This window comes from Sceloporus occidentalis, unplaced genomic scaffold (genome assembly GCF_023333645.1).
Source record: "Sceloporus occidentalis isolate IW3139 unplaced genomic scaffold, rSceOcc1.0.p SCAF_6, whole genome shotgun sequence".
Classification (NCBI taxonomy): domain Eukaryota; kingdom Metazoa; phylum Chordata; class Lepidosauria; order Squamata; family Phrynosomatidae; genus Sceloporus; species Sceloporus occidentalis.
In genome coordinates, this window is record NW_028316986.1 from 85,172,611 (window position 1) to 85,184,864 (window position 12,254).

Consider the following 12,254-nt stretch of genomic DNA (forward strand, 5'->3'; position numbering starts at 1 on the left):
ATGTATAGTTTCAGAGGTCACTATCTCACAGGCTTTTACCCAGTATCTATACGCTGTTACAGATCAGAAGAATGCAATGCAGTTATAAAGATACAATGAGTACCTATTAGTGACTGTTTATTTAAAAAAGTTTGTTACAGCTTGCCTTCTTCCTATCCGTATTTTTCTTTAGTGAACTATGCTTACTTTAAAAAACTGCATTAATTCTTTACACTTTTTCTGGACATAAAAGAGCCCTTCTAGTGTTCCTTAGCAAGTATAACATGAACCCAATCATTTCAAGCAATAATGCTTTCATTAGCATTTGACAAGATCAACAATTATGCCTTATACTTCACAGAGAGAAAGTATATAGAAAAATAGATAATAAATGTATCAGTTGCTTTCTGCATTTGAAACAAAATAAAACAAAAAGCTGCTTTCTGCACTTGCATGCATAGCAGTGCTGCATCCTGAACAACATTTACTTAGCACCTGAGATATACTTACGTGTCATAAACATTCAGCAGCCAATTGAGACACATATCTACACAAAGAGGAACATTCACCAGGTCTTTGTGCTTCTCTTGCATTCCACTGTAAATTGTAGTGAGACAGCTGACCACATCCTGAACACTTAGCAGTTGGTCGTTTTGGGTCAATTTGTGCTGTTTGAAAGCTTCATTTGTAGTATTTAGGTCCAGTAGGTCCACTGGCAAAATAATTAATCAGAGAAGATATAGTAAATAAATAACATTTCATTTTGAAAATACTCTTGTCCCTCCATATTCGCTAGGGTTAGGGGCACAAGAACTCTTTGAGTATGGAAAAACCGCAAGTAGCAAAACACCATGTTTTTACCTAAGAAAACGCCTCTCTAGGTATCTCTAGGTCTTCCAGTGCAACTCTGTGGTCAACGTCTAACAAACACTGACCGTAGAACTGCACTGGAGGAGCTACAAATGCCTAGTAGAGTATGAAAATACAGTGTTTTCAAAGTCTCTTTTCAATTTAGGATTTATTCTACACAGAATTTGTAAATGGTTGTTTTGACCAAAAAACAGTATTTTTTTCTGCACAGAAAATGCTGTTTGTTTTTTTTTTTTGTATAAAAATAACCATGTGTGGATTTTGCACAGAATGAGACCCGAACGGCAAAGATTCTCAAGAGTCCAACATTCTTCTTCTTCGGGTTTCTTGACTTTAGAAAAACATGGTTTTCAACACTTGTTGAATATTTTTTAAAAACATTATTTCCATTCCTTGTCTGTGCTCCCCTTTAAGGATCAATTTGACAGTCTGTGGATATTCACTGATCCATCTGTATATGTAGCAGCCTAGGTAGCATCTGTGACAAATGGATTTCCATCATTTTAGGCTGCTATGCCAGATGGATCCTCTTCTAAGCAAAGGCAGTTGGCCTCAGGTAACCATGTTCTGATATGGGATGGGCTACAGGCAGGGATTGACAGGTGTAATGCATTTTGTATGCCAACACCTTTGAAAAATCTAGATGTCATTTACTTCAACAGACAGCTGCTAAGCTTTACTGACACTGATCAGTGGGAACACAAATTGCAAGAACAAAAAGCTCACTTTCATACCTCTACACATCTCGGGACATTGGTACCGGTAGAAATGCCTCCACCTAAGCTAACTTGTCTTTAAACTGAGGTCATTTCTGGAGGCTTTCTTCTAGGTCTCCCTGCCACAGGAAGTAAGACAAATGATGGCATCCATTTGTGGAGTTCCCTCCCCAAAGAGCCAATGATACCTTTTGGCCTTAGGCAAATGGGGTTTTATTTTTAAATGTATTTTAACATATGCATGCATTATAACAGTTTGTTTACATTTCACTTGTGTGCTATCTTGGTTCTGTAAGCTGCTTTGGAAGCTTTGCTGAAGGACTATATAAAGGTAAAGATAAAGGTAGTCCCTTGACATGAATGCCTAGTTGTAACCAACTACAGGGGCCAGTGCCCATTTCCGTTACAAAGCCCAAGAGCCAGTATTGTCCAAGGACTGCTGCAGTGATCACATGGCCAGCATGATTGCACTGAATGCTGTTACCTTTCCACTGAAGTGGTACCTATTTATCTGCTTGCATTTGCATGCTTTCAAACTGCTAGGTTGACAGAAGCTGGGACTAGTGACAGGAACTCATCCCATCATGCAGCACTCGGGCCTCAAACTGCCAACCTTCCGATCTTCTGATCATTAGAATTGGCATCTTAACCACTAAGCCACTGCATTATAGTGTATACTTGTATAAGTGTAGAAATTTTATTCAAAATATTGACCCAAAAAAACAGAATCAATGTATCCACGAGTCAAAGTAAGTACTGTGCTTTACCTCTTTTAAAAAATGAACTATCCCCTGGTGAAAGGCAAGAGTGAAATCTGTTCTGGAAGCACTGTCCCTCCTCTACTCTCTCATCCATCCAGGCTTTAGTGTGAGCACAAACAGTTATGCCTGTTGGAATCTTGTAAAATTTTTGGCATTTCCTTCCTTATTCCATCATTTCGATCCTTTGTTACTCGCCCCTAAATTTTACCCTCAACTTATCCATGGGTCATATCAAAATCCATATTTTTGGCCCCAAAACCTGGCCTCAACTTATATATGAGGTCAACTTATAGTCGAATATTTATGGTACATATTTTTAAATGAAAATAAATAACCTACATTTTTCATTGGTGCCAAATGGAAAATACCAGCTTTCAGTTTTCACAGAATTATAATTTGAACAAAGACTTCTATCATGGCAAGAGATGAGGATTTCTCAGTGTAACAAGTAAGCATAAATGATGAATGATGACAAGAATGTGTGCTAGTTCCAAAAAGCACACTCAATTATAATGGTGATTATAGAAAACTAATTATCATTTAGACAATGAGATAGAAGGAAAATAGCTGATTGTGAATTTTTTCACAAGTAGTCTTAAGTTATGGAGACAGACATTTCATGAAATAAAAAGAGTTGCTAGAAGCTAAATGACAACATAATCTTAGAGACATCTTTCACTAGAAATGGTTGAAAATTTATCAAAGCTGGCAGTTCTTGGCAATCTTTTCACAGAATTTCTAACAGTGGGAATGTTAAAATTTAACTGTCCCCATGTCATTATTGATAGGCAGAAATCAGAAGTATGTTAATAATGGCAAGCTGCATTTCTATGAAAACAAGACTTGATAAGTCTAAGGTGAATTATGACTATATTTCAGTTACACAGTTTGGTCCCTGCTTTTACCAGTACGATATTATTATGTAGATTTAGTTTTGTCTCACAGCACCCTGTCAGCCATATGATACATTACACAAATGACTGGGCTATTATAGTATCTTCTTCCAAGGAAAAAATAATCATTCCTTGAATATACACCCCACAAAAATGGATTCAATCTGGAATATTTATACCTAGTTCTGAATGAAACAAATAGGCTTAAGGCATTACCAAGTTATCCCAGTGATTTCACTGAGACCTGGCAACAAATCATTAATCTGGATCCCATGTACTATTTTGGACATGTCAGCTTACATAGCTTTTGCCACCCAAGGGAAAAATAAGTATCTACAATTAAATTTCCTACTCTGAGACTTCTTCTTTAAAATTTAGATGGATGAGCACAACTTTATGGTTTTCACATGTACAAGCATTCTACTAAAGAACAGTATGTCAGCTAAGGTTCTGAGACATAACTTCAGTCATGTCCTTGCAGTTTTTCCCAAAAGGCCTTTACAGTTTGCCACTGTGAAACTGTGACAGCAATTTGTCACATCTAACAGTCAGATGATGACCCTCTCTTTCAAGTGATTCAATCTGACATTCTCTTTGCCTTAGTGCATTAGTCCTTCTCAAATGTTATATAGTCTGACACCTTTGGAGGCTATCTGCATTTAAATTATGGGAAACTATTTGCCCCTTTTAAATGAAAGTTGCATGACAGCTTGTCTTAGATAGTAACTAAGAAATAGGTGCATAGCAGATTCATCTATCCACATTTGCTTGTCAACACCAAACCTTCAGAGGTTTTCGACTTGATTGTGTTGCCCTTGGATTAATCTTACTATCATTATAAGAAAAAAAATCTTATAAACTAAAAATAAGATCAAAAAATGAAAATGCTGAGTCTGTTTTGCTGATGGGTTTGCCTATTTTCTATAGATTTACATATCTGACTAAAGGGCATGTGCTATCATATACATACAAAATTGTTTATTTCTACTTACAGAGTGTAGAACATTTTGCTTCTAAAGCTATTTGACTTTTTTTTAAAAAAACACAACAGACATGTTTCACAGGCATTAGCTTTAATTCCAAGGTGAGTCAGACTTGCTATTGTGTCTTCAAGTCATTTCTGGTTGATGGCAACCCTGCCATGGGTTTTTCTTGGCAAGATTTGTTCAGATGGTTTTGCCTTTGCCTTCCTCTGAGACTAAGAAAGTGTGACTTGGCCAAGTGGGTTTCCACGGCCAAGCAGGGATTTGAACCCTGGTTTCCAAAGTTGTAGTACAGTGCTCAGTGCTCAAACCACTACACCATTCTAGATCTCCTGAGGCAGACTGTCAAGTACCAAATAGTATTTTTCAGCTGAGTCACTTGTATTCTCTTCTACACATCACCACCAACAGAGTAACTTGTGAGCTGGTTTGTGAAAATGCAGAGAATGAGTTTCTTGGAAAGCAGGACTTTAGTTGGAACTAAGGGCCAAAACACACTGCAGAAATAATCCAGTCTGCTTTAAATGACAAGGCTCAGTGCTAGGAAATTCTGGGAACTGTAGTTTGTTGTGGCACCAGAGTTCTCTGGCAGAGAAGGCTAAATGATTCTCTCACAAAACTACAGTTCCCAGAATTCCCTAGCATCGAGCAAGGGCAATTAAAATGGGGTCAAACTGAATTATTTCCACAGTGTGTTTTGGTCCTAAACTAGCCATTACACTTTCACTTGTGCCAATTTATTTTTCCTCTGAATCTTTCCCCAAATGGCAAAGGTCCTTATTATATAGCTCTTTGTTGTTCCACATATCAGTACATGCAACATGTACAGTTTTGATTCCCAGCCTGAAGTTTGGTTCAGAAAAGTGCCATTTTTCTAATCTGTCTTGCTTTCCCTAATTTATGTTAATGGAAAGCAAGAATGCTGTAAGCAATCTCATTTGTCATTTGGAATATGAATGACAAACCAGTACACAGGACTCTGTTCCCAGTGCTAGTTCTTCTGAGGCAGATTGGCTTCATCTCTTCACCAACATCTCTTTGCATAGAAAATAATGAGTTTTGAAAGATAAACTTACGACACAATGCCTTTTGTAGTCTCCGGATTTTTATGGCTGTACGGTAAGCAGAAAAACGTACGTTGTTTAAATCAGCTGGGGAAAAATTGGCAGAAGGCAGGAATATTAGAATATTTTAAGAATGTTTAACTTCAATGCCATGTCATCAAATGTTGTCAATCAAAATTTTATTTCAAACAAAGAGAGCAAATGCAAAAAGAATAAGAAGGTACAAAATAGTTCAGATCAAGCCAAATTACATGTTTGAAATAAGATTCCAGTGGAGCAATGGCACCTGAGAAACACTCTAGAAAATTGAATTTCTAATAGCACAGGCAAAATTACTTGAATGGAATCACACGGGGTGAAATCTGCCCAATGCCTGGTAGCCACAGTTATATAACAAAATATACAAGCTATCCCAGCCCCTTTGGCTCAATTCTAATGGAGACTTCAGCAGTATAAAGCTTAAAAAGCAACCTAAGTATGAATAGAAAATTAATAGTTTTTGACATGCAGTTATCTGTGTGGCTGCAGCTTACGTATAATCAATCTTTGCATGGATAGGGGAACATTTAAATGAACTAAGAACTGATTTGGGCTTCTTTCCCATGGAAGGGTACAATCTTCTTCAGAAGGATGCCAAATCTATGGGAAAGACCCCTGTGTTTCATGTCATAGCACACTAGATACCATCACTGGAAAATCCAACACATGAAGCTGAAAAAGTATCTATGGAAACACTTGAGACACCTATTTAGAAAGAGCATTAAGATATTTAGAAGTCATTTACACTCCTTTTCACAAAGTTCCTTAAATAAGATTTTATTATTGAAGCACTATCTAAAATATATTTCAGTTTCAAAATGCCACATTTACATTTACCATAATTAGAAGTTTTATGTTTAATCACCTAGGGAGAAATCTCTTAGTGTATTTGTTTACAGAGTACCGCACCTCTGCAAAAGCAAACAAAAACTATTTAAAGGGCAAACTACAATATAATTTATTTTTTTTAATGCAATTAGGATTTATTTTGCATAATTAACAGACTAAACTTGACGCATTTTGAGGTCAAAATTGTATACTTAAATGTAATTTCATAAACACATAAGAAGCAGGTATATAGACATTACACTAAGTTAACATTCTGAAAACTTCTGAGCTGAGTGTAACAAGGCACAAAGACATATTATTTTTCTGACATTCTATGTCATTCATTAAATTAGCAGAAACTAGATTTTTGGCACATACAAAAAAACTTTTGCACCCAGTAACATATACTCCCTAATTCATGTTACAATCATACATGAAAACATTCCTAACTACATATATGAACAATATGCCAAAAGTATGCATAATCTACAATGGACAACCATCCTGTATATGACAAGTCACTATTTCAAGTAGCATATGAGATACACTCTTTGCCAATTAGTTTTAATAAAGAAAAAGTCCACTTACCTAATGACTGGAAGAGTTCAGTCATTTTAGGGTGATCCCAGCAGGTTGTCTGCGTCTGATGACTGTGAAAGAAAGAATTGCACATATGATTTTTACTTTTAGCAAAAGCTAAATACATAGAGAAGAGCTATAATGTGGTGGGGGCTTAGGGTGGAAGGCCCTACATAGTTAGCACTATACACTGAAAAGAACCTTGAACTTATTTTTCCTGATTAGCTGGACCCCATCCATATCTATATAACATGTAGACATCCAGCAAAAATTTGTGATTCCTATTGGTCGAGAAGTATAGAAAACAAGCAGCCCCACTTTCATTCTAACTATTCAAACTTAGGCTGTTAAACATCAAGAAAGCTTATGTAAGAAACTAGTTTGGGCTGCAAAAGGATTTGTGAGGAAGCTTCAGTTCTGGTAACGAACTCAGGTTTGTGAGCTTGGTATATGCTAAGATGTACCTTGTTCCTGAATTCTACATGTATCTTCCCGAGCCACTGCTTTCCACTTGGCTCTTGATGTACACCAGAGTTTTTTGCCACCTAACCCATGTTCTGTACTATTTAATATTTTACCAGTATTTCTTATTATAGTATATCCCTAAATTAAGAGCTTTTGTGAGCAGATACAGAATTGCAGTTGAAGTGTACATTTTGTATGTGCAGATTTGTATTCCTCTTAAGGGATTATTTTAAGCACCTTGGGAGAAATGAAGCATTGTTCTTGAAGTGGCAACTCCTCCATATCTAAGCTCAAATCAAGCATATCACACGTAGAAACACTAGAATACCATCAGCACAACGTTCCATCTCATATGCATCTGGTTTGTTCTGGGCCATATTGCTGGCTTGTATTATGTAGGATGTTTAATTTATGCCCCTTAGTTTGACTTACGTATAAATACATCAGATTTCATACTTAACTATTTGCCTGGTCTTTTGGACTGCACATGTACCCAATTTAAGTTTTCTGAATGACCTGGAAGAAATGCAACTTATTTGGAATATATTTTTAGCATTCTTTTCAAGAATGGCTTTCCTTTTTGAGTGGATAAGATCTCTCTCTCTCTCTCTCTCTCTCTCTCTCTCTCTCTCTCACACACACACACACACACACACACACACACACACACAGAGAGAGAGAGAGAGAGAGAGAGAGAGAGAAAGTGGACGCAAGACCATATGGGATTTAACCTGAACACCTATTTGCTGAAATCAGTTCAAATGGCAACAAGCCAAATGACGTGCAGCTCTGTTAGAACTGGAGACCTGGTGTCTCACAATGGGTGGGGATGGCAGCTGGTTCAAAGCTCACCGCTATGTAACTTCTGCAGTAGGTTTGTTGCAGTTCACTTGTAAATGCAAGCAGAGTAAAGTCATGATCTCCCCCTCCCAACCCCCACTAGTCAGCATTCAGAAGTAGAGAACCTGCCAGATCCTTTTAGATTTACTGTCACCACTACCCCACCTCTCAAGGTTAATGGTTTTACATTGCTGGTGGGCTACAGTAGGAACCCTTCCACATAGATTATGCCTAAGAGTGCATACCTGTGTTCCTTAAATCAAATTATATCAGTCTTCTGTTTTGAGAGAGTGCTAGCTAGCATGTGAGAGCTGTATGACTGCTCTCGACTGGTTTAAATCTTACTTGTCAGACAGATCTTTTGCAGTGGTCACGAGTGGTCAGACTTCGTCCACTGTACCCCTATCTGTTGGAATTCCCCAGGGCTCTGTCTTGGGTCCCCTTCTGTTCTCTCTATATACACTGTCCCTAGGTAAACTCATCAGTTCTTTTGGTTTCTCCTATCATCTGTATGCTGACAACACTCAGCTGTATCTCTCCACCCCTGACCTTTCGACGGGGCTTGAACAGCAAGTTTCTTCTTGTCTGACTGCCATCGCTCAGTGGATGCTGCTTCGGCGCTTGAAGCTCAACATGTCTAAGACTGAGCTTCTTGTCTTTCCCCCTAAACCCGCCCTTCACTATTCCTTTTCTGTTTCTATCGATGACACTTCTATTCAACCGGTTCATCAAGCCCGCAGTCTTGGCTTCATTTTTGACTCTTCTCTGTCATTTATTCCCCAGATCCAGGCCACCGCCAAGACCTGTAGATTCTTTCTCCACAACATTGCCAAGATCCGTCCATTCCTCTCAGCCTCTACTGCCAAGACTCTGGTCCATGCCCTAGTGGTTTCGCGACTAGATTATTGTAACCTCCTTCTGACAGGGCTTCCTCTTTCACACCTCCATCCTTTAATCTCTGTCCAGTATTCAGCTGCCCATATTGTCACATCCGTTCGCCGCTTTGACCATGTTTCACCTCTTTTATCCTCCCTTCATTGGCTCCCCTTCCCCTTCCGCATCTGGTACAAGCTTTTATTATTGACTTTCAAAGCCCTCCATGGATTGGCCCCTCCTTACTTATCTGACCTTCTTTCTCCTTACATTCCTTCTTGCACCCTCCGCTCTTGTAGTCAAGGTCTCCTGTCACAGTGTAGGACTACCACTGCCCCCTCCCGAATTCGTCCCTTCTTGCTTGCTGCCCCTTACTCCTGGAACCTTCTTCCCCCACAAGCACACCTCATCACTTCTCTACCCAGTTTCAAAACTGAGTTAAAGACTATATTGTTTAGAGAAGCATTCCCAGAGGCTAGCCCCTCTCTGACCCAGGAAGCCTCCTTTTAGCCATACATTAAGAAGCCAAGCCCTTCCTCCAGTCCATCTGCCTTGGTCCAGGCCTCGGAGGTGGAGAAGAACTGCTGGACCTGATCCCATTGCCCACCACCACTCCCTTCTCCTTTTGTGTCATGTCTTCTTAGATTGTAAGCCTGGGGGCAGGGAACCATCTAACTAAAAGATTGTATGTACAGCACTGTGTAAATTTACAGTGCTTTATAAATAAAGGTTAATAATAATAATAATAATAATAATAATAATAATAATAATAATATGACAAACATTGTTCTTTCAGACTTAAAAAAATACCCTCATGTCTTGATCTGCATATGTGATAAATATCACATTTTGGGATGACTGGGATTTCTTCAGCCACTGTGAGCATGCTGAGTACTTCATTAAACTTTGGGGCTCAACTTCATTGGGAAGCATCACAAAAATGATGGCGATTTAGTGAAGCCCAAGTGCCTGTCTTTCTTTTCTAATCCTTGCTATTGTTGTTTTTTGTTATTGTTGTGCCTTCAATTCCTTTCAAACTTATGGTGACCCTAAGGCAAACCTATTATATAACCTATCAAAATAATAATAATAATAATAATAATAATAATAATAATAATAATAATAATATCATCATGTCATTTTTGGCGTGCTTTTTCAAAGGGGGTTGCCACTGGTATCCTCTGAGGCTGAGAGAGTCTGATTTTCACATGGTCACCCAGTGGGGTTCCATGCCTGAATGGGGATTTGAACCCTGGTTTCCAGAGTCACAGTCCAGCAATCAAACCACTACACCATGCTAGCTGACTACAGTCTTGCAACTATGTAAATAAAAGAAATTAAATATTACATTGAGCTCTATTAAAAGTTAAATTAGAGCTTTTCTGCAATATACTTAACTTAAAAAAAACAAAAATCTTAAATTGCAATTCAAAGATATCAGTACAGTATATTAATCTTAACAGTTAGTAATACACTCAAAGTACAGAATGACCTTTAACTCACTCATGCTAAAGATCATCGAATAATTATTTTAATGTATTGCTACATTTACCCCCTAAGAGCATTCCAATGGAATTAATATTACAATTTTACCCACCATTTAACCCATCAAGATCTTGTGTATCCAACCGTACAATAAGATGGAATTTAGCCTGCTCACAAAACTTTCAGATCTATTGCTGTCCATTTGTCATGATCTATTTCCACACATTTCCGGTCTATAAGATTACTCATTCCAACCACACTCCTGTATATAAATTTCTATCAGACTAACTAGAAAATTAATTTCATTAGAACTGTTATATAAAACCATCCTCAAATGCCAACTATGAATTAATATTATTTAAAGGGCCTATAGATTAGCAAATTGAGTGGTATTTAATGAAGGAATAAACTGTACTCTCTTATTACTAAAACCCTAACCTCTTTTAACAAGAATGTAAGCTTTGAAAAGGTAACTCGTAAAGCCAGGAAGCACACCCAACAATGATTTGCCCTTGAACTGAGCAAGAACATATCCAACATATTTTAAAAAGTATTTTCAGACAAGTAATTGTTTTATATCGTTTAAAAACAATTCAACAACAAAAACAAAGTCCATTGTTCAACACACCAAAAACTAAGCTACAATCATACCAGGCCCCTAATGCATTGGCCAACACATGTATTCATTTAAGTCTCCAATGGGAGGGCATTCCATAATTTGGAAAAGACAGCTGAAAAAGCCCTTTCATGTCACCAACATGAGACTAGGAATGGTTCTTGTTTGTGGGCCATCCAACACTGATCCAAAGCATTCTGAGTCACACAAGGGGACATGAGGTGTCAGAGACACAAGAGTAGTTCCAAGTTATGCAGCTCATCATTCAGCCAGAATGCAACTCTATCTAGGACAGGTTGTGTACTGAATTCCCAGATGTGAAAACCACACTAACTCTATATTGTGATTCTAATTCAGTTTATTTGACTCAGTTTACTACAATCCAGGCTACTACAATGCAAAAACATGAATTTAGAGCTTCTGGGCATAATACATCAGTGCCAACCTTAGTGACACAGATCTTTCATGTGTCCTTTGAAGTTCATTTATGGTATGACCAATAAATATTACACTAGCCAGGGTGAAAACCCATATATATATCAAAGGAAGAGCCAAAACATACAAGGGCTTCTGACATCTCTGACAGCAAGGAGACTTTATGATTATCAGCTTGTACATAGCTTGCAGACAAATAGCCAACACAGGAGAAACAAATTTCGTGGCCTTTTCCTAATTTCTGGGAATATGGGGGTCTATTCTGGTAAATAAAGTTCAGGGAACAATCTGGAGACTTACCTGATACTTCTTGTTCTCTGGATTTATGTAATTATATTGTTATGTAGCCATGTGATCAAAGAGAACTGTTAGTTGGAAATAAAACGGTTTCATGAAATCCAGAATTTCATAGCCATCAAGTGTGTACACACACACACATTTCCAAAGCTTTAAAAATGAAGGGAGGTCCTTCAGTTGTTTCATACAGGTTTTTTACTAATATAAATAATTCACAATGTGTTGAACAACAAATTCATTAAGCCAGTAAGGGAAAAAATGGGTGTTCTTTGATACACAACATGGCCTAATAAATAAATACCATACAGATTGGACTCTATGACTATATTTCTCCATAAACTCAGGGAACAGTATAACTACTCATTCATAGTACAAATAAAACATTATTTGTTCTTTAATGTTTCAGAACACAAAACCTGCCTATGTGATATTCGATTCCAGATATAAATATCTTACCAAAGTATGGTTGAATACTTTTAATGAGATAATAATTCTTGAAAATATAGAATAGGCTATTCAGGGTCTTCTTTC

At 37.6% G+C, this 12,254-nt stretch overlaps 1 protein-coding gene across 3 annotated transcripts in view; it reads right to left on the reverse strand.

Annotated features, from left to right (window-relative positions):
- Positions 1-12,254, reverse strand: part of UTRN (utrophin) — a 446,595-nt gene that overhangs the window by 61,516 nt on the left and 372,825 nt on the right. For all 3 annotated transcript variants that reach the window (XM_089530248.1, XM_089530249.1, XM_089530250.1), the window contains exons 60-62: positions 6,722-6,783; positions 5,279-5,353; positions 490-691 (exon numbers count right to left, since the gene is read on the reverse strand). In XM_089530248.1, coding sequence (XP_089386374.1) covers positions 490-691; positions 5,279-5,353; positions 6,722-6,783 — 339 coding nt within the window. The remainder of the gene's footprint in view (positions 1-489; positions 692-5,278; positions 5,354-6,721; positions 6,784-12,254) is intronic.